General features: G+C 43.4%; 1 protein-coding gene across 1 annotated transcript in view; it reads right to left on the bottom strand.

Moving 5' to 3' along the window:
- LOC311130267 (phosphatidylinositol 4-phosphate 5-kinase type-1 gamma-like) overlaps nt 1–24,405 on the bottom strand; it is an 86,058-nt gene that overhangs the window by 41,271 nt on the left and 20,382 nt on the right. Inside the window, exon 2 of the mRNA XM_084162985.1 lies at nt 1,336–1,367. Within this exon, the coding sequence (XP_084019111.1) occupies nt 1,336–1,367 (32 nt within the window). The remainder of the gene's footprint in view (nt 1–1,335; nt 1,368–24,405) is intronic.

The following is a 24,405-nucleotide window of genomic DNA, read 5'->3' on the forward strand; positions in this document are numbered from 1 at the left end:
GGTGACCGATGTGGTAAACTCCTTATTAATGAAGCCGGTGACCGATGTGGTAAACTCCTTATTAATGAAGCCGGTGACTGATGTGGTAAACTCCTTATTAATGAAGCCGGTGACTGATGTGGTAAACTCCTTATTAATGAAGCCGGTGACCGATGTGGTAAACTCCTTATTAATGAAGCCGATGACTGATGTGGTAAACTCCTTATTAATGAAGCCGATGACTGATGTGGTAAACTCCTTATTAATGAAGCCGATGACTGATGTGGTAAACTCCTTATTAATGAAGCCGGTGACTGATGTGGTAAACTCCTCAATGCCATCGGATGAGCCCCGGAACATATTCCAGTCTGTGCTGGCGAAACAGTCCTGTAGCTTAGCATCCGCTTCACCGGACTACTTCCGTATTGAGCGCGTCACTGGTACCACTCTTCTGTAAAGCCCAGCTCTGTGGAGTGTACGGCTTAAAGTGGTCCTATGGACAGATACTCCAATCTCCGCTGTGGAGCTTTGTAGCTCCTTCAGGGTTATCTTTGGTCTCTTTGTTGCCTCTCTGATTAATGCCCTCCTTGCCTGGTCCGTGAGTTTTGGTGGGCGGCCCTCTCTTGGCAGGTTTGTTGTGGTGTCATATTCTTTCAATTTTTTAATAATGGATTTAATGGTGCTCCGTGGGATTTTCAAAGTTTCTGATCTTTTTTTATAACCCAACCCTGATCTGTACTTCTCCACAACTTTGTCCCTGACCTGTTTGGAGAGCTCCTTGGTCTTCATGGTGCCGCTTGCTTGGTGGTGCCCCTTGCTTTGTGGTGTTGCAGACTCTGGGGCCTTTCAGAACGGGTGTATATATACTGAGATCATGTGACACTTAGATTGCACACAGGTGGACTTTATTTAACTAATTATGTGACTTCTGAAGGTAATTGGTTGCACCAGATCTTATTTAGGGGCTTCATAGCAAAGGGGGTAAATACATATGCACGCACCACTTTTCCGTTATTTATTTTTTAGAATTTTCTGAAACAAGTAATTTTTTTAATTTCACTTCACCAATTTGGACTATTTTGTGTATGTTCATTACATGAAATCCAAATAAAAATCAATTTAAATTACAGGTTGGAATGCAACAAAATAGGAAAAACGCCAAGGGGGATGAATACTTTTGCAAGGCACTGTACAGAGTAGTATAGGGAAATGGTGTGTGTGGGATTGAAGTGTAGGATCACAGTGAGGGGGGGGGGGGGGGGGCGGTTAACATAGAGGGCATGTCTGGGGGGGAAGAGTCAAATGTATTTCACTGTCATATGGGCTAAATAAAAGTAAAGTAAGCAAGTACATTACCTCTGTGATGTGTGCTTTTCTAGCAGAATAGTCTGTGAGAGAGAGAGAGAGAGAGAGAGAGGGAGAGAGACCGTTAGTCCTACGAGGGGCTCCATTACTTCACATCATTAGTGTTAGAAGGAACAAACAGAAGTCCCATAGGGTACACATTATGTTAAAAGTGTAAAAAAAACAGTGGGGGGCAGGTAGTGGAGGGGATGGTTACCAAATCACTATACCATCCCCATTCTTCCTGGTAGTCAGTACCATCCATCCCCAGTCCCACTCTAGCATTTCTAGCATTCCATAAAGCCATGCGATGTGAAGACGTAAACAACAAAGGAAGTAATCAGTGAGCTTTGCTGTTCTGTTCTCCCCAGCCAGCCTGAAATAGATCCATAATTATAGCTAATTTCGCCACTCAGCATAATGAAGGAGTGCGAGGGGAGCTCAGATAGCACAACACACTACTTGCTTGATTGATTCAGTTCACTATTACGAGTATTAACATCAGATGCCAGTGTCAAAACACTGACTGACTGAGGCATTTTAAACTGACAGTGGTTCACACCAACATTGTTATTATTAGGCTTGTCTATTTAAAATGAGTAACACGCAGACAGTAATAGTGCAATTGGAATGACCTATAGAAATACATTAATTTTGAATAAGAATGCGTTATAGGCTACACCAGACGTGAAAAGCAAAGGGGGTAGGCTATGTGATGACAGAGGGCCGCAAAGGGAAGAAGCTGCATGTTCTCTGAATATGTGTTTTTCTCCTTTAAGCTGCAGTGCTAAAGTCTGCCTGCCTGCTTCCTGTGGTTGCCCATGTGACTGAGCCAGCCCTCCTCCCTCTCCTCTCCTCCAGCTCTCTCTAACTCACTCACTCGCTCCCTCCGTCACACACAGATTTGCTAAGGGATGAACAAGCCAAAACCTGCCGATGCAATCCTTCTGCAGGCAGGCTGGAACATTGCATAAAGAATAAAAATACATTACATCCAACCACATTGACACTGAGAATGTTGACAATGCAGATGATTACAGAGAGAGGAGCCTATCCTCCTTGTTACCGGGCAGACCCCAAGGTTTTCCTCCATTCCTGTTTCCTTTATAAACAGCCCCCCTGTCATTTTGCCCTGCGAACAGTGGGGTCGTTTCCCCTTGTATCTTACTGACTTCTTACTAGACTAGAACCATTTTGGTTCTGCATGCCTACAGCTGTTCAGACAGCCAATAACAGACAGCCATGTGTTATTATTACGCTACAGGTTTCCAGGCATTTTTTTGTGAACCCTCCCTCAGATCTTCGCCACCATAAAGGTCTGACTGAGTGGTCGTAACCTATATGGATTTGCTACACGCTTTACTGGCTTCTTTTCCATTTTGTTGCCTTCAAATCGCATGGTGGTGAATGGAGCACTTCTTTGGTCCATTTTCCAGTTCTTTGAGAGTATTGATTGCGTCATTGTGTGAAGAAGACCTTGAAACCTACAAGGCAGAAATGGAGCTGGAGAGGTTTCCAATGGGATCTGTCACTCCCAATGTGCTCCTGACATAGGGAGGGAATGAGGTCTAGTCAATGAACCATGTCGATAACATGGCAGAACCAGTTAATCACCATATATTACAGTCACCATATATTCCAGCCACCAAATCTGTGCAGGGGGATAAACAAATATAACCTACTCATCACAATAAATACCAACCATTCCTGGGAAGTACTAAACTGACTAGGTCATCTGTTAGCTTTTTTTTCACATAAAGCCATTAGCAGCAAGTCCATTAGTAGTGGATGACAGGGAGGGACAGAGGGCGTCATGGGACAAAAGCATTTTGGAGTTGTCCTGTCCTCTCGCTCTCCCTCCGGCTCATTTCCACGTGCATCAGTGACCTCCCTCAAGGTCACTCGCTCAGCGCCTCCTGGCCATCAGCTAAATGAGCTCTCTCTCCTCTCACTCTCCACATTTCTCCACCCAAGTGTCTAAACTTAACAGACCAGGGGAGAATGAACGAGCCTTCTGTGTGTGATAGTTCAGCTTCACCTTACCGACGTGCCTCTCCCTATCACACGCTTAAACTGATAAATAAATGTTTATTTACCTATTCTTGCTATGGGTTTGCAGTTTGGAGAATTTATATATGGTAAATTGTAGACCCTCTCATTCACATTAGATGTGTTAGTCACAATTATTCCTCTAGTCTAGAACACCTGGCCTCTTCTATGGGAGATTACTGTATTATGGTCTATATTGTACTGTAGTGCCGGCTGTTGACTTCCTCATGCAATCATCCTCAAAAACTAGGGCTGTCCCCAAACAAAAAAAATATTGGTCAACCTAGAGTCGTCTTTTCTTTCGAAATTCTAAAACATGTATTTTTCCATATATAGACACACCCTATGTGTTTTAATAAAATCAACCCTATGTACTAAACTTGTCTGATGCTTTAAGCACGCTGTTTGATTAAATAAGACACACAAATGACTCAAGCGGGAGCCAGAGATCAAGATAGCCTACCCAGAAGAAAAAAACCTGTTCCCGACCCTCCTACTCCCTCTGCTGCTGGCCTTCACAGATTCTGCAGTTAGGCTCCTGAAGTTGCCGGTAATAGGCTACACCAGCGGTCGGCAACTTTTTCCATGTGGAGTGCCAATTTATCTTACCATCTGCGTGCCAGTTAGGATTTTCATATGAACATTTTCATGGAACAGTTTCATTTCATTTATGTCGTTGTATCTCAACATCATTGTCTGAGGTTAATCTACATTCTATCTAAATATATACTGAACAAAAATATAAAAATGCAACAAGCAACAATTTCAACGATTTTACTGAGTTACAGTTCATATAAGGAAATCAGTCAATTGAAATCAATTCATTAGGCCCCAATCTATGGATTTCACATGACTGGGCAGGGGTGCAACCATGGGTGGGCCTGGTAGGGCACAGGCCCACCCATTAGGAATGTTTTTTTCCCCACAAAAATACTCCTCAGTTTCATTAGCTATCCGGGTGGCTGGTCTCAGACAACCCCGCAGGTGAAGAAGCCGGATGTGGAGGTCCTGGGCTGGCGTGGTTACACGTGGTCTGCGGTTGTGAGACAAAACTCGCAAATGGAATGAAATAAACAAAAATGTGTTTCTCACAAGTCTAGCATAGGTTGTGAGTTCTGCAAACAATGTGTCCACTCCGACAATGAGAACGGTAAACGACTGTAATAATATTAATAATAATATTATTATATTGATTGCATTAACAGAAATACCATAACTAAGCAAACATTGCAGATTAGAAATTATGGGAATTAACTGTAAAATGTAGGCTACTACTGGTGATATATGTAAATGGAGAATTGACAGACACAGCAAACAATGCACACAATTAAGTTATGAAACAATGAATATGCACGAAATGGTATATGCACGAAAAGCTACTTGCTATTAGCCACAGCTAGCGGTGTTTCACTCAGAACATTGGATTTTTTTCCGCGGGATTAATTTTAATCACTGGACATTGATCACCGGATATTCGGCCAGTCTGCACAGCGCGTTATCGACCCAGAACATATCAGTTTTTCCGCCGGAATCACTGAATCACTGGACCTTTAACTCCGGATTCATCGCTACCAGCTGGCTACAACAAAACGGACGCTGTGGTCTGGCTAAGCATCCTGAGCTAGGCCCATCTCCCGGCTATCTACCTCTCTGTCAACCGGACGGGACCACCTAGTGTTGACACGAAGCCCCGCCGATCCTACACGACTGGTCTGCCGACGAAATCGTCTGATGTGGTTACGACGTTAACCACGAAGATTCCATCCATCTGCTAGCCCTTACTAGCCCCTGCTAACCCTCTTACTCACTAGTGCTTCACCACCGGACCTTATGATAACTCAGCTATACAGCTGATATCTGCTGGACTGTTCCTTTTTACGGTACTACATCCTGTTTATGTTTAGCCTCAGCCCAAACATGGTTAGTTTATTGTTGTTTCGGTTATTTCTAATTGTACTATATCACTGTAGACCCCCCAGCCTAGCTAAACCTGCCTTAGATAGCTATTTTGTCCCTCCCCCCATACACTCAGAGACCGACTCAATTTATGCCTCTAGAGATACTATCTCTTTCATTGTTACCCAACGCTCAGGTTTACCGCCACTTTACTCATATCCTTCCATATCCTTGTCTGTACATAATGCCCTGAATCTTTTCTATAACACCCGGAAATCTGCCCCCTTTATTCTATGTACCCAACGCACTAGAAGACCAGTTCTTAAAGCCTTTAGCCGTATCCTTATTCTAGTCCTCCTCTGTTCCTCTGGTGATGTAGAGGCTAACCCAGGCCCTGCAGCCCTCAGTATCACTCCTACTCCCCAGGCGCTATCATTTGATGACTTCTGTAATCGCAAAAGTCTTGGTTTCTTGCACATAAATATCAGAAGTCTACTTCCTAAGTTTGAGTTATTCACTGCGTTAGCACACTCTGCCAACCCTGATGTTCTAGCAGTGTCTGAATCCTGGCTCAGGAAGGCCACCAAAAATTCTGAAATTTCCATCCCCAACTATAACATTTTCCGTCTAGATAGAACTGCCAAAGGGGGTGGAGTTGCAATCTACTGTAGAGATAGCCTGCAGAGCTCTATCATACTATCCAGGTCTGTGCCCAAACAGTTTGAGCTTCTACTTCTAAAAATCCACCTTTCCAGAAATAAGTCTCTCACTGTTGCCGCTTGCTACAGACCCCCCTCAGCCCCCAGCTGTGCCCTGGACACCATATGTGAATTGATTGCCCCCCATTTATCCTCAGAGTTTGTACTGCTTGGTGACCTAAATTGGGATATGCTTAATACCCCAGCCATCCTACAATCCAAGCTAGATGCCCTCAACCTCACGCAAATTATCAACGAACCTACCAGGTACAACCCTAAATCCGTAAACATGGGTACCCTCATAGATATCATCCTGACTAACACACCCTCTAAATACACCTCAGCTGTCTTCAACCAGGATCTCAGCGATCACTGCCTTATTGCCTGCGTCCGTAACGGGTCCGCGGTCAAACGACCACCCCTCATCACTGTCAAACGCTCCCTAAAACACTTTAGCGAGGAGGCCTTCCTAATTGACCTGGCCCAGGTATCCTGGATGGATATAGATCTCATTCCGTCAGTAGAGGATGCCTGGTTGTTCCTTAAAAGTAATTTCCTCTCAATCTTAAATAAACATGCCCCATTCAAAAAATACAGAACTAAGAACCGATATAGCCCCTGGTTCTCCTCAGACTTGACTGCCCTTGACCAGCACAAAAACATCCTGTGGCGTACAGCATTAGCATCAAATAGCCCCCGCGATATGCAACTTTTCAGGGAAGTTAGGAACCAATATACACAAGCAGTCAGGAAAGCAAAGGCTAACTTTTTCAAACAGAAATTTGCTTCCTGTAGCACTAACTCCAAAAAGTTTTGGGACACTGTAAAGTCCATGGAGAATAAGAGCACTTCCTCCCAGCTGCCCACTGCACTGAGGCTAGGAAACACTATCACCACCGATAAATCTACAATAATCGAGAATTTCAACAAGCATTTTGCTACAGCTGGCCATGCTTTCCATCTGGCTACCACTAACCCGGCCACCAACTCTGCACCCTCTGCTGCAACTTGCCCATCCCCCCCCCCCGCTTCTCCTTCACACAAATTCAGACAGCTGATGTTTTGAAAGCGCTGCAAAATCTGGACCCCTACAAATCAGCTGGGCTAGACAATCTGGACCCTTTCTTTCTAAAACTAGCCGCCGAAATTGTCGCAACCCCTATTACTAGTCTGTTCAACCTCTCTTTCATAACGTCTGAGATCCCCAGAGATTGGAAAGCTGCCGCGGTCATCCCCCTCTTCAAAGGGGGTGACACTCTAGATCCAAACTGCTACAGACCTATATCCATCCTGCCCTGCCTTTCGAAAGTATTCGAAAGCCAAGTTAACAAACAGATCATCGACCATTTCGAATACCACCGTACCTTCTCCGCTATGCAATCCGGTTTCCGAGCTGGTCACGGGTGCACTTCAGCCACGCTCAAGGTCCTAAACGATATTATAACCGCGATTGATAATAGACAGTACTGTGCAGCCGTCTTCATCGACCTGGCCAAGGCTTTCGACTCTGTCAACCACCGCATTCTTATTGGCAGACTAAATAGCCTTGGTTTCTCAAATGACTGCCTCGCCTGGTTCACCAACTACTTCTCAGATAGAGTTAAGTGTGTCAAATCGGAGGGCCTGTTGTCTGGACCTATGGCAGTCTCTATGGGGGTGCCACAGGGTTCAATTCTTGGGCTGACACTTTTCTCCGTGTATATCAATGATGTCGCTCTTGCTGCTGGTGACTCTCAGATCCACCTCTACGCAGACGACACCATTTTGTATACATCTGGCCCTTCATTGGACACTGTGTTAACAAACCTCCAAACGAGCTTCAATGCCATACAACAATCCTTCAGTAGCCTTCAACTGCTCTTAAACACTAGTAAAACTAAATGCATGCTTTTCAATCGAACGCTGCTAGCACCCGCCCACCCGACTAGAATCACCACTCTCGACGGGTCGGACCTAGAGTATGTGGACAACTACAAATATCTAGGTGTCTGGTTAGACTGTAAACTCAACTTCCAGACTCACATAAAGAATCTCCAATCCAAAGTTAAATCTAGAATCGGCTTCCTATTTCGCAACAAAGCCTCCTTCACTCATGCTGCCAAACATGCCCTCGTAAAACTGACTATCCTACCGATCCTTGACTTCGGCGATGTCATTTACAAAATAGCCTCCAACACTCTACTCAGCAAATTGGATGTAGTCTATCACAGTGCCATCCGTTTTGTCTCCAAAGCCCCATACACTACCCACCACTGTGACCTGTACGCTCTTGTTGGCTGGTCCTCACTACATGTCCGTCGTCAAACCCACTGGCTCCAGGCCATCTATAAATCACTGCTAGGCAAATCCCCGCCTTATCTTAGCTCATTGGTCACCATAGCAGCACCCACCCGTAGTCTGCGCTCCAGCAGGTATATCTCACTGGTCATTCCCAAAGCCAACACCTCCTTTGGCCGCCATTCCTTCCAGTTCTCTGCTGCCAATGACTGGAACGAATTGCAAAAATCTCTGAAGCTGGAGACTCTTATCTCCCTCAATAACTTTAAGCATCAGTTGTCAGAGCACCTTACCGATCACTGCACCTGTACACAGCCCATCTGAAATTAGCCCACCCAACTACCTCATCCCTATATTGTTATTTATTTTGCTCTTTTGCACCCCAGTATCTCTATTTGCACATAATCTCTTGCACATCTAGCATTCCAGTGTTAATACTACTGTAATTATTCTGCACTATAGCCTATTTATTGCCTTACCTCCATAACTTGCTACATTTGCACACACTGTATATATATTTTCTGTTGTATTTCTGACTTTATGTTTTTTTTACCCCATATGTAACTCTGTGTTGTTTTTATTGCACTACTTTGCTTTATCTTGGCCAGGTCGCAGTTGTAAATGAGAACCTGTTCTCAACTGGCTTACCTGGTTAAATAAAGGTGAAATAAAAAAAAAATAAAAAAAAGAGAGCGCATTCTGGAAAGGGATGTGCCTTGTGCAGCTGAGCCACACTCCCCTTTTTCTTGGACCGTGGCATCCCCGCAGCCTCCTCAATGGATTAGTCCACTAAGAGAGGTGCAAGTCCTTCTGTTCACCCGACCTAGAATATCTCACAATCAAATGCTGACCGTATTATCTCCCAAGAGAATTTTCTTCGGTTATAGTCACGGCCGTGTATATCCCCCCTCAAGCCGATACCACGACGGCCCTCAAAGAACTTCACTGGACTTTATGCAAACTGGAAACCACATATCCTGAGGCTGCATTTATTGTAGCCGGGGATTTTAACAAAGCAAATTTGAAGACTAGGCTGCAGAAGTTCTATCAACATATCGACTGTTCGCGCTGCTAAAATCCTCGACCATTGCTATTCAAACTTCCGGGATGGTTATAAGGCCCTCCCCCGCCCTCCTTTCGGCAAATCTGACCACGACTCCATTTTGCTTCTACCTTCCTATAGGCAGAAACTCAAACAGGAAGTACCCGTGCTAAGGACTATTCAAAGCTGGTCTGACCAATCGGAATCCACGCTTCAAGATTGTTTTGATCACGTGGACTGGGATATGTTCCTGGTAATTTAGACAAATACACTGAAACAGTGACTGAGTTTATCAGTGATGTTGTGCCCACTGTGACTATTAAAACCTACCCTAACCAGAAACCGTGGATAGGCAAGGTGACTGAGAATATGGCAGAATACAAAGAGTGTAGGTACTTACTCCGTAAGGCAATTAAACTGGCAAAACATCAGTATAGAGACAAAGTGGAGTCGCAATTCAACGGCTCAGACACGAGATGTATGTGGCAGGGTCTACAGACAATCACGGACTACAAAAAGAAAACCAGCCACGTCGCCGACACCGACGTCTTGCTTCCAGACAAGCTAAACACCTTCTTCGCCCGCTTTGAGGATAACACAGTGCCACTGACGAGGCCCACTACCAAGGACTGTGGCCTCTCCTTCTCCATGGCCGACGTGATTAAGACATTTAAGCATGTTAAGCCCCGCAAGGATGCCGGCCCAGACGGCATCCCTAGCCGCGTCCTCAGAGCATGCGCAGACCAGCTGGCTGGTGTGTTTATGGACATATTCAATCTCTCCCTTTCCCAGTCTGCTGTTCCCACATGCTTCAAGATGGCCACCATTGTTCCTGTCCCCAAGAAAGCATAGGTAACTGAACTAAATGACTATCGCCCTGTAGCACTCACCTCTGTCATCATGAAGTGCTTTGAGAGACTAGTCAAGGATCATATCACCTCTACCTTACCTGTCACCCTAGACCCACTTCAATTTGCTTACCGCCCCAATAGATCCACAGACGATGAAATCACTGTCACACTGCACTATCCCATCTGGACAAGAGGAATACCTATGTAAGAATGCTGTTCATTGACTATAGCTCAGCATTCAACACCATAGTACCCTCCAAGCTCATCATTAAGCTTGAGGCCCTGGGTCTGAACCCCGCCCTGTGCAACTGGGTCCTGGACTTCCTGACGGGCCTCCCCCAGGTGGTGAAGGTAGGAAACAACATCTCCACTTCGCTGATTCTCAACACTGGGGCCCCACAAGGGTGCGTGCTCAGCCCCCTACTGTACTCCCTGTTCACCCATGACTGCGTGGCCAAGCACGCCTCCAACTCAATCATCAAGTTTGCAGACGACACAACAGTAGTAGGCTTGATTACCAACAATGATGAGACCGCCTACAGGGAGGAGGTGAGGGCTCTGGGAGTGTGGTGCCTGGAAAATAACCTCTCAATCAACATCAACAAAACAAAGGAGATGATCGTGAACAGCAGAGGGTGCACCCCCCTATCCACATCGACGGGACCGCAGTGGAGAAGGTGAAAGCTTCAAGTTCCTTGGCATACACATCACCGACAAACTGAAATGGTCCACCCACGCAGAGTGTGGTGAAGAAGGCGCAACAGAGCCTCTTCAACCTCAGGAGGCTGAAGAAATTCGGCTTAGCACCTAAAACCCTCACAAACTTTTACAGATGCACAATTGAGAGCATCCTGTCGGGCTATCTCAAGGCCATCAGACTGTTAAATAGCCATCACTAGCACATTAGAGGCTGCTGCTGCCTATTGAAATCACTGGCCACTTTAAGAAATGGAACACTAGTCACTTTAATAATGTTTACATATCTTGCACTACTCATCTCATATGTATATACTGCATTCTATTCTATAATATTCTACTGTATCTTAGTCCATGCCGCTCTGTCATTGCTTGTCCATATATGTATATATTCTTAAATCCCATTCCTTACTAGTTTTGTGCGTATTGGGTATAAGTTGTGAAATTGATAGATATTACTGAACTGTCGGAGCTAGAAGCACAAGCATTTCGTTACACCCGCTATAACATCTGCTAAACACATGTATGTGACAATTAAAATTTGATTTGAAAATCAGACAGGTGTCTCGTGTGCAATTAAAAATATATGTATATTTGCCACTGGTCGACAAAAACAATCTCTGTCGACCAACAGCCTATCGACCAAACAATCGACCAGTCAACTAAATGGGGTCAGCCCTAACACAAACAAAGCCAAATCATCCTAGATTCAACTGCACATGCTCCCCTTCTCCACTCCCCATTCTCTGGTTTCCATGGCTCCCCAATTGAGGTCGTCTGGCTTTTTATTAGCATGCACGTGTGCCTGGAATCAACAGACACATGCTGCCTTTATTCCACTCACTAAATCAGGCCATTTGCCTTGCACACGGGAGAAAACAGAGATCATAGCCAATCCACTGACTAAACAAAGGCAAAACAATACATCATAAACAAGCCTGCTTTGTTTATTGGGTCTTTCGAGTGCACCTGGCATGACTTTCTGGCTCTGGAATCAATGAATGTAGAGAACTCAAAGAGCTCAACACAGAGAAAGATACTCAAATGAAACTGTCTAGACTCAAAATATACCACTGACTGTTTAATGAGTAGGCTAAATGAAAGCCATGTCCCTTTAAGGCAGCACAGAGTTTTCACACATAGGGCTGTGACAGTAATTGAATAACCGTGTAACTGACGGTTATGGATGAAGACCATCATGAAAATAACAGTCAACATTTTTAAATAGGCCTATACATTCATTTTAGGATTTTTTTCCATCTAACTTTATTTTCATTAAGATAAACTTTAACGGGAGTGTTTACTAATGATTATAAGCAATTGTTTTTGCTAACTTAGTCTGTCTCTCCTCCTCTTTCCAACTGTCCTTTGATGCCCAAGCAGCTAATCAACAATACTGAAAAAAAATATAAAACGCAACATGCAACAATTTCATTGATTTTACTGAGTTACAGTTCATATGAGGAAATCAGTCAATTGAAATAAATTCATTAGACCCTAATCTATGGATTTCACATGACTGGGAAATACATATGCATCTGTTGGTCCCAGATACCTTTAAAAAAATGGGCCTCACAATAGGCCTCAGGATCTCGTCACTGTATTTTTGTGCATTCAAATTGCCATAGATAAAATGCAATTGTGTTCGTTGTCAGTAGTATATGCTGGCCCATAACATAACCCCACCACCATGGGGCACTCGGTTGGAAGTACAGCCAAATTCTCTAAAACGACATTGGAGGCGGCTTATAGTAGAAAAATGAACAGCCCTGGTGGAAATTCCTGCAGTCAGCATGCCAATTGCACGCTCCCTCAAAACTTGAGACATCTGTGGCATTGTGTTGTGTGACAAAACTGCAAATTTTAGAGTGGTCCTCTGTAGCTCAATTGGTAGAGCATGGCGCTTGTAACGCCAGGGTAGTGGGTTCGATCTCCGGGACCACCCATACGTAAAAATGTATGCACACATGACTGTAAGTCGCTTTGGATAAAAGCGTCTGCTAAATGGCATATTATTATTATTATTATTATTATTATTATTATTATTGTCTCCAGCACAAGGTGCACCTGTGTAATGCCCATGCTGTTTAATCAGCTTCTTCATATGCCACACATTTCAGGTGGATGAATTATCTTGGCAAAAGAGAAATGCTCACCAACAGGGATGTAAACTAATTTGTGCACACAATTTGAGAGAAATAAGCTTTTTGTGTGTATGGATAATTTCTGGGATCTTTTATTTCAGCTCATGAAACATGGGACCAACACTTTACATGTTGCGTTTATATTTTTGTTCAGTGTAGATTAGCTACACTGGGGTGTAGAACGCTATAGGCTATGGCACTTCAGTAAAAAAAGTAAATAAATAGGTATTCTTTTAAGAAAGGTTGGATGTGTCTGACTATTAATGAATTATTTGTCGGCAGTCGACAAGGTCGTTCTGGCTCTGAGGCCTATAAATGTGCTAATGTTGTGTCAAATGGACAATGCGCCAATCCTCCCCAACCTGGCATGGTATAATTTGATACTGAAATCTTTTCTTAATTTATAGACTAATTAACGCTGAACAGGCCCGGTCCTGGCCAATATGCTGCCCTAGGCGAGACAGAAAACATTACCGCCCTCCTATCCCTGCAAATTGAATAGTAGCCTAGGTTATACAGTGTCAGCCCGCAATGCACTTTTATGATTGCCTATTTGTTTGTAAAACAGGCAATTTACTGTTAATCCCGGTCATGTGGTTACATCCATTTCTGTTAATGTATATATTAATTACAGTAATTTACCGTTCTCATTCTCGGAGTGGAATCGTTGTTTGCAGAGTTCACAACCTGCTACACTTGTGAGAAAAAAGTTATGATTTATTTCATACCATCATTTACGCGCTCCATGTGCGCAATAAGCATGTGTCTGGTTTCTCTGTCCTGTTGATGTTGACAGAGCCCTGCTGGGCTTCTCAGTCATTTTTTCTTCACCTCACGCAGTAAGTCAACAAACATCCATTCAAATTATAATAGTTCCTCACAGTATTTGAAAAATCTTTCCAACACTCTCACCCTTGATAATCAGCGTTGTTACATTTTACATTTTACATTTTAGTCATTTAGCAGACGCTCTTAACCAGAGCGACTTACAGGAGCAATTAGGGTTAAGTGCCTTGCTCAAGGGCACATTAACGTCATTTAGCAGACGCTCTTAGCCAGAGCGACTCACAAATTGGTGCGTTCACCCTATAGCCAGTGGGATAACCACTTTACAATTTGGGGGGGGGGGGGGGGGGGGGGGGTTGGAAGGAATACTTTAGCCTATAGGCTACGTGTGTATTTGTTTCTATTTTAATAATTGTCAATTTCATCTTCATACTATAGCATAGCTGTCCCCTTCATAATTTACTTGTCAATTCATTATCTTATAGCCTACTTTCGGAAAACGTAAGGTAGGCCTAGCTTTGAAAAAATATATGTTTTAAGGAAAGGAGAAATATTTGCTAGTGTCTGACATATGCTGGTGGCTTTGACTGACGGGTGCTTTTATGGGGGTGTGCATTTGCTGATTATCTCTATAGGCCTACACTGAGTGTACAAAACATTAGGAACACCTTCCTAATATTGAGTTGCACCCCCTTTTGCCCTCAGAACAGCCTCAATTCGTTTGGGCATGGACTCTACAAGAGGTCGAAAGCGTTCCACAGGGATGCTGGCCCATGTTGACTCCAATGCTTCCCACAGTTGTGTCAAGTTGGCTGGATGTCCTTTGGGTGGTGGACCATTCTTGATACACACAGGAAACTGTTGAGCGTGGAAAACCCAGCAGCGTTGCAGTTCTTGACACACTCAAACCGGTGTGCCTGGCACCTACTACCATACCCCGCTCAAAGGCACTTAAACCTTTTGTCTTGCTCATTCACACTCTGAATGGCACACATACACAATCCATGTCTCAATTGTCTTAAGGCTTAAAAATCCTTCTTTAACCTGTCTCACCCCCTTCATCTACACTGATTGAAGTGAATTTAACAGGTGACATCAATAAGGGATCATAGCTTTCATCTGGATTCTTAATGTTTTGTATACTCAGTGTATAGCATTTGCTAGTCATCAACAGGTATTGTTTCAATCCTATGGGGGCCTAATCCTAATGTTTTGTACACTCAGTGTAACTGTATATGTCCATTCAGAAAGTTTCCTAAAGTAGCCTGTCTGGACTCCTCTTTAATAAGAATCAAACACTCCTGTCATGATTTAATCTTGTAAAAGTCCTATTTTCAGAAGCTTAAGTTACATTATTTCTCTCATTATTTCTCCCAATACCACTGCCATCGAATGACTGTGTCACGATCGTCGTATGGAGTAGACCAAGGCGCAGCGTGGAATGCAAACATATTTATTTATTTAATGAATGCACGAACAAAACAACAAAACATGACGTCCTCGGTATAACACAACCGACACGGCAACAAACCAAAACGGAACAAGATCCCACAAACACAAAGGGAAAACAGACAGTTTAAATATGGCTCCCAATCAGAGACAACCCGCAACAGCTGACATTCGTTGCCTCTGATTGGGAGCCACTCTGGCCAACATAGAAATACAATACTCAGCACACAAACAATGAATCTACACACCCTGGCTCAACATATAGAGTCCCCAGAGCCAGGGTGTGACAGACTGCAGCAGCAGGGTTTGTGATGTTCTAAAAATGTTTCGGGAAAAGTGGGAGAAAACCCATCAGACATCGTTTAAATGGTTTTGTGCGTCGAAATAGGATCTGTATTAAAAAACAACAGACAAGGACAAGGTAGGCATAGATCTTTATTTTGACTCCGTTAATGTTGTGTCAATATGAAAATGCGACAACCCGGCATTTATTAATTTGTTGATTCATATTTATAAGTAATAACCTGAACAATAATAATGAAATGCCATGATAATAATGAAGTGTAATGGTTTGTTTCAAATACGTTTTTATTAAGAAGCATATCCATGTAAACAAGCGTACAAACATAATTGTTACCTCCCCCTGAACGGTTATGTCGGTCACCGTGTACATTGGCCTGGCCAATTACTGTAACCTCAAATTCCAAGTCAGTCACAGCCCTAGTCACACACAACAATTATATTTGCTGCTTGTGTTTTCAGTTTAAGTAGGCCTATATTTTTCTCATTAATAAGTGCCTTTCGGCAGCAGTTAAAGTTAGGCCAAAACAAAAGCAGGGCAACAAAATTAGGTTTGAAAAAGAACTAGGTCTGTAGGTTGTTGAGTATTGAATCCATGGAAGTAGACGGGCCACCACAAAAGCCTAAATGGTGGACAACACCTTGGTCTCCCGCTAGATCACAAGTCGCTCTCTCCTTCCCTCCTTCTCTGTTTTTGGTTTCGGTCCAAGTCGGGATGGAAAGTTGCGGTAGTGTGGTAATTGACTCTGTCTGCTCCAGTGCGACCAAAATGTTGCCGGATTTCACCCATTCCTCCCCAACCAAGACTACTGAGTGACCACACTCATAATTTAGAAACCATCAACTTTACTAATGCTAAGCCGTTTAGCACCTTCCTGGCAATTACAGTGACTGCCAGTATTACCCTGTATTACCCACACACTAACAGATGGCATACCAGTAACCCACAGATAGAGAATGGCTGGACTAGCATTCCAAAACACATCTTAAATTGGCAAACCATACCACAACTTAAAACCGCCCAAACACAATTAATTATTGCATTGAAATGATAGTCTAGTCAACATAACCACTTAGTGACATGTAATGCAGTTAGTGTATAGCTGACAGTGGATACAGCCTGTGCCTGGGGGAAGATGTATAGCTTTTCATGAAGCCAGCTGAGGCTCCATTTTGATCAATAGCAGCTCTGAGTTAATAAAAAGCATCAGTCAATTCAGCTGGCTACAACATCGCATTGAGACCTGTGGGTGGGCTGAGCTGCTGCTCAATGGAGTCTGCCAGCACAGTCATCTCAATGGAGCCTAGTATTCTAAAAACACTAGCATTATACTGTATGTTTGGGCCATTGTATGTTTGGGCCACCAAAACATACGAAGGGTTGAGGTCAATTCCTTTTCAATTCAGTCAATTCAGCGATTGAAAGAAACAACTAATATGAATTTAATTTCAATTCACTTCCTGGATTGACGGATTCATAAACAAATTGATATTGACATTGACATCCAAATCTGAATGTAGAATGTTCGATGGTGTAGCAATGGAGTTTCCTGCCCAGGGGTGAAACTGCTAAAGTGACCTGAATAAGTCATCATGTTCATCCCTATAAAATACTTTTTTTTGAAGCATATTGGGTTATGTGGTCTCTTTGTTCCATAATGGAGCTTCAGAATAGACAGACACTAGTCTGTGAGTAGTACTGTAATCCCCTAACTCACCCAGCTGGGATTAAGGACATAGTAGAGGCTTGTCAGGACTGGTAGGTGTTGTTTCCTTTCAAAGCAGAACAATAACAATATAGTGAAACTCAGGATGGAACCTAGTGTATTGGCACACTGACTACCATTGCCAAAACAACATTTTTGTGGCCTTTCCTCTCCATGAAAAACAATGGCTAGCCTACATGGTCAGTACTGCTTCTCTAACTTCTGACATTTTTAAAAGACTGATCCATTGAGACCAGATGGCAAAAGTGCTTAGTACATTTCCTTTCAAAACCACAACCCAAACTGAACTCAGCCATTGAGATGGAAATTCAATGGTATCTTTATTAATACCTAGTCCGCTCTGCTGACTGCTGGGGTCTCATTGACTGTAGACTTATAGACTCAAAACCTCCACGGACCTCCTGTGTCCTGCCATGGCCTGGAATGCAGTCACTTACGGCCAAATCCAAATTTTAGGCAACTGTAAGATACACATTCGCAATTTGAACTTTCTCGTAAATTATGCATTGATGTACAAGTAAGGACTTGACCCTTATAAAATGCAGCCGTAAAGGCCAGTCAGTCTCTCCAAGTCCACAATGCACTGCTTCTCTTCTTTACACATGGCTCTAACATTAACTCCTTAGGGCTTAACACTGCCTGCCTGAGTGGAGCCTCTGCTGTCTCTGACCCTGGCTGCCCTCTGACTCAATGCTCAGTCTCCCATCTGTCTCAATGGGAATGATGGACAGTATGCTGGAGATGGACCCAGCATGACTCTGTCATTCACCCAGAAACCCTGCTTGGCTGGGACAGACAGAGACCGTGGTCTGATAAACAACATGCTCCAGCACACAGAGATGTCAACACACATAAAATGGCTTGGCGTGCTTCATCATAGCAAGTTTCTCTAACCTAACGTTGTGATATAATAGGGTGTTGTATTCTGATGAATAGGAGTCATCCGTTCCAACACCTACAGTAGACAGGATATGACCATCTGCAGAGCACGATGTGTCAATACTGGGCCGACTAATTATGTGAATCTGTCAGGAGGATGGGTGTACTGAGAACACATCTAGACCATGTTGTAAAAATAAACCTTTCTCTTTTAAAGGACTTAGGTTTACTTTCCCACACCGTCTAGTAGACAGCGGATTGTTTACCAAGTCCTATGTGCACCAATTCTTGGCCGTCCTGTGTGTGTGTGTGTCAGCATATCCTCCATGGAGATGTGTGCTCCTGTATGGCTACTGGGAGCAGGGCAGCAGCAGTAGCCTCCAGCGTCCTGCTCCTCAGGCTCAGCTAAAAACAGCTCAGACCTCCAGGCAAAGAGAAGAGGAGGAAGGGGATTTACCTTTCCCTCTCCCCTCGAAATTTCTGTTTGTTTTCATCACTTACTGGGGCCTTGGATCGGGGCTGAGCAATTATCACTCGCTGATCCCCAAAACTGTTAAGAGATGTTGTGAGCAGCATGAAAGTCCTTTTAGGGTGAACAGAGGGGAGCATGGCAGTTAAAAAACATGTGTAGTAGCTAGGTTCTGTTTCCCTCAGTACACAAGAGAGAGCAGCACATCTTGCTCTGTTGACTAAGAGCTAATGCTCGTGTTTACCTAGACTCTGTCTGGCACAGGATCCATAGCATAAATGCTGTATTGGTGCGACAGTAGCAGTGCACACTTTCCCAAACTCCTGGGTTAGGCTAGTCATAACAACGTCTGGACTCAGAAAGAGGCTGACCATATGTGGCTCAACCGCAGCTTTATATGGAGGAACTAGGGTTGAATAAGGAGCTAAAACGTGTCCTTACAAAGTCGGAGTCAAACTTGTGAAATAGGTGGACAGGTTATATAATAGGGATGCGCAGCTTTCCCTTTCAAGACGATTCGATACGTATCTAGATACATGGGCTCCAATGCAATACAAGAAGGTAAGTTTTAGTTTCGGCGCGATTCGGTTTGATTAGAGAACGAATCGATGCGATACGATGCACTAACATTTGTTGCATAAACACATTCATTTCCCATTCTTAACTAAAATCTGCTGCTGATGGAGCTCATGAGCTGGGCCTCTCTGAGCTGGATCTGTCTGAGCTGAGCCATAAGGGAGACTAGGCATCTACCACCCCACTACCACTATCAGATTAGGGGGGGGGGGGGCAACGTAGCCCATGTTCTTTGTCCCCCACTTTGGTTCTGAAATCACCATCTCCCAATAATTAACTTGTCATTTTTGATTGACAGATTAAATGTTTAAGCTAGTAATGTATCAATATTTATCTATGCCATAGCCAATGAATATATAGCACAACTTTGAATTTCACCCCCCATCTCAAATCTTCTCCTCTTGCTTCAGCCATGTAGTGCACCTCGCAAAAGTGATTGCTTTCCTCGTTATGAAATTACGAACTTTACCCTGTATCTCTAAAAATGACCACTGATTGCTTAAAGCAAAACTACCAAAACTATTGCTGATGTTGAACCTGGACGGCAGGTAGCTTAGTGGTTAAGAGCGTTGTGCCAGTAACCGAAAGGTCGCTGGTTCTAATCCCCGAGCCGACTAGGTGAAAAATCTGTCGATGTGCCCTTGAGCAAGGCACTTAACCCTAATTGCTCATGTAAGTCGCTCTGGATAAGAGCGTCTGCTAAATGACTAAAAATGAAATGAAAATGAACCTGAACAATCAAAATAAAATATATATATATATAAAATCTACTGTAAACCCAGTTCAGCAGGTATAACCAGATGAGAGCCTGCTCCTTACTTTTATTCCGGTAAAAACATTTTTTAACAGCGCATAATAACAATAACCTAGCAAATTACATAGGATGTCACTCAATTAATAAAGGCTAATATCACGCAAGCTATTTTAGCATTTGAATGCTGAAGGTGCCGCGCAGATGTGCAAGATCAGGAACAGGCCGCCTACCTTGCATTGGTCAACATGTGAAGCTGGACACAGTTTGACTAGGCTACTAATATTGCCTGGGGTTGTTCGGCATGCTAAATGACTTGTAGATCAACCCCCCTGTATATATAGCCTCCCTACTGTTATTTTATTTTACCTCTGCTCTTTTTTTCCTCAACACTTTTTTGTTGTTGTTTTATTTTACTTTTTTATTCAAAATAAATGCACTGTTGGTTAAGGGCTGTAAGTAAGCATTTCACTGTAATGTCTGCACCTGTTGTATTCGGCGCATGTGGCCAATAAAATGTGATTTGATTTGACTGTCAACACAGTTACATGCAGTTCAACACTGAAGGAGAGGATGCATCAGTTGTCACAAAATATGAGGTATTTTCAGAAGGTAGAAAGAATGTAAAAAAAATATTGGGTGAACCAGCGATTCGTAACATTTGAATCGATTTTCTGACCGATGCATGCTACATTTGGATCGGTTTGGGGTCCGCGGACCGATGCACTTGTATCTTAAACGTTTGAATCGGGGACCGATGCGGATCGTTACATTCCTATTAAATAGGCCTACATGTTTACACTGATCATGAATAGACCTAGACCTAGGCTATAGTACAGTCAGATGCATGTTGAGATAATATTATGTCCACCCTGTGCAACAGCCTGAGGTCTGACTCGGTTTGACTCATATGTCCAAGATGTGATGTGAGCCTTACGCAATTTTCTCTAGAGCCCTTCTCCTAGGAATGGCCAGTGTGTAAATGTGTCCTGCTTGTGCTCTCAGACAGAAATCATTAAATGTGTACTAAACCCAGCTGAATACACCAAGACAGGAATTGGGAGTCTGACTGTGAGTGTAAATCTTGACTGCCTGAAAAAACTACCTGACATAATGTGACACTGCTGCTGATTAAGGATGCATTTGTAGAGGGAAGGATGGATGATAGATCATCTCAAGCCTTCTGCAATTACTTCAGAGAATGCTGAAGTATGGAGAAAGATGACAGCTTCTAGAGCAGTGGTAACTTTTTCAGCGGGGACCCCATTTTTTCCACAAGAATTTCTGAGGACCCCATTTTTTCCACAAGAATTTCTCGCGACCTCACCCCTCCCCAAATCTAATGACACAACCTTAAAAAAATCGGTACATTTTGATTTTTACATCAACAAATAACCTTAAATTCATGACATTTCTCAAAAACTTTTGTATATTGTCCCATACAATAATCTGTACTCTTAATTTGTTGTCCCCCCCCCCCCAAAACCATTTTACATTTTTATTTATTTATTTTGGCGACCTCACTGCAGTTTCCCCGCAACCCCACTAGGGGTACCACTGTTCTAGAGAGTATGGATAAGAGCCAATTTATGCTTTGTATGGAGGCATGTAGAGGCCAAATTTAGCTCTGTACCGCATCGCTGTGCGCCTCCCAAATTTGTAACAATGCGGAGGGCTCCGTATAGCTCCGCATTGACATGATTGGTTGACGGTAGGTGGGGGCGGGATGTCCTGTATAAACACAAACTCACTTCCTTGACAACCTCCTTGTCCGGCGGGGGAGAGTTTTGTGGAGGAGACTGGCATCAGGAATGACGTCGGTCGATTGGGGACTAAGTGGCGGACCAAATTTTTTCAGATGGAAGATGAAGGCCAAGATGTCGACACAAGTCCAGAGGATAGAATAGACGCCGGAGGGAGCAATGAAGAGGTCATTGTGGACTGAGGCCGAGGATAGAATAGACGCCGGAAGGGAAAGGAGGGGGAAAATGGGAGTCCTTTGAAAAGGCAAGAAATAGATATTGGTCAGGAGAAATGCAGTATTATCATAAGGAGACGTATACTTGGATGAATGAGGAGGAATGGAGGGAAAAAGAGAGGCAGAGGAGGTCTAAGAGCGAGAGGGAGGAAGACTGAGTTTGAGTCGGTAATAATAATAATAATAAATGGCGGGAAAAAGAGAGAAGGTTTGTTAAAGAAGAGTGGTAGGAAATGTAAGCAAAGTAAGCTGAAGACAGGAGTAGAAATGGAAGAGGGTGAAGTATCGGAGGTGGTAGGTGTGGTGAAGTGCTCGGAGCCAGAGGCTTGCGCAGAGGGTCAGGATAAAGATGAGTCTGTGACAGTAGGAGTGAAGTTTGTGGAAAAAGTGGATCCTTGCCTTTTGGCTGATCCATTTGTGGTTTCAGTATGGGTGAAAAAAGCATTGGGTATAGTGGAATCGGTGAGGGTAACCAGAAGTGGTCTAGTGATAATTGTTTGTGTTTCTGTTGGGCAGAGGGAGAAGGCGCTCAGAGTTAAACAAATGGGGGAAAGAATTGTGAATTGTTTCGCTCTTAAGAAAAGGGCGCCATTGAGAGGAGTGATTACTGGGGTAGCAGTAAATGTAAAAGTGGATCAACTGAAGGAGAAGATTCCCAGTGTGTGTGATGCTCGTCGTTTGGTGCGACGCAAACAGGGTGGCGAGAGTGGGGAAACAGAAGAGCCATTGTCTGTTCTTTTGGGTTTTGAAGTTGAGTCTTTGCTGGATAAAGTGAAGTTAGGATATATAAGTTATCCTGTGCGAGCTTATGTGCCGAGTACATTACGATGTTACAGGTGTCAAACTTATGGGCATGTGGCAGCAGTATGTAGGAGGGAGATTCCAAGGTGTGAGAAGTGTGCAGAAGGGCATGAGACTAAAGAGTGTGAAGCAGTGGGGAAAGTGGTGGTATGTGCTAATTGTAGGGATGGCAATGGGTGATATATGTTTCAATAAGATTGGGTTTTTAACGTTTATAGCGATGGTTATTAATTGTACTGCAGGGATGGAATGCAAATCAAAGAAAATTAAGGTTGTGGTGGCAGCTGCAGAGAGATATTTGGGTGTGAGAGACTTGACAGCAGAAGAGTTACAGGGAGTGTTAAGTGGTGATGCCCCATCATTTCAGGTTGAGGGCATGAGGTAGGAGTGAGTATATTTAAATAGTGGAGAAGGGTGGGGTTAATTATTAGTAGTAGTTTTGAAGTTGTGAGTGTAGTGTTAGATGGTAGGATATTTCTTTGCTTTGTTTTATTTTATTTTTCAAGAAAAGATAAGGGAGATGTACTCCAGTCTAGTAGGTGGTGGTAATGCAACAAATTGGATGCCATCCGCCGTTAAACCTCATTGAAGAAGAAGAAGACAACCTCCTTCACAACAGCTCTGCGCTGCTCCGCGAAGCGCAAGAAGTATGAATGCCCTGACTTCTGCAGATGCCTTATCACCGTAAATGCTGCACGGCCAATGCAGACATCGGATTGACCATGCAGTGCCTTTAAATCCAGACAGATATTTCTTATGCATAGCACAGGAGCCTTAATTGTGGAGAACGGGCTTATCGTAATGGCTGGAGTGGAATTGGTGGAATGGTATCAAATACATCAAACACATGGTTTCCATGTGTTTGACGCCATTCCATTCACGCCGTTCCAGCCATTATTATGAGCCGTCCTCCCCTCAGCAGCCTCCACTGACATAACCACAGGATCTAACAACAAAATGTTAATGTATAGTAATATGGGGGTAAGTGATCAAAAATATATTGTGCAATGCTCTACACACAACTTCTGCCACAGACTAAAAGTATATTCTCATTGGCCAGAATTAATGTGAATTTCGAGAGATATCGATTCTTGAGAGACATCACCGTAATGTAAACTTGTGTATTTCTCATGTCTCGAAGGCTACCTCCAGAGGTCGCGCACGACACTTGCCCGACAGTTGCCCCCCTCTAAGCAGGGCAGTGTAAACAGAATTGTCTCGTTGAGCCCAACATTCATACTCAGCAATGTTTTTGAAACAGCTTAAATGTATGGACATTTTGATGATATTTGAAACTTTTATTGAGTTTTCACCTGAAATTTCAGTAACAGCTTACAGTTATATTCTGAAATTGTCGATGTAGCTTTAAGAAAGGAAAGCTCAACGGCACTTTCCCCCTTGCCTTGGCTGCTCTGAGCCACCATCCAGGCAAGAAGCATGCAGCAAGAAGCTAATCAACTAAATTATCAACATTTTCAGTTGCAATTTTCCATTTACCTTGTGTAATGACTTCCATGATATTGATAAAATGAAGCCTAGTTTGTTCTATGGTAACTTTAATCTGCTGAAACTTTACTTTTATATCCGTATGAGAGGGGTAAACATTCATTTTTGATATGCTAATAGCTAGCTAGCTGTGTCATTGTCTTGCAAGCTACATGCTAACCCTACATTTAGCTAATGTGTGTACGAACAAGAAAAACCCTTTGTCTG

The sequence above is a fragment of the Coregonus lavaretus genome (genome assembly GCF_964263955.1).
Source record: "Coregonus lavaretus genome assembly, chromosome: 6".
Taxonomy (NCBI): Eukaryota; Metazoa; Chordata; class Actinopteri; order Salmoniformes; family Salmonidae; genus Coregonus; species Coregonus lavaretus.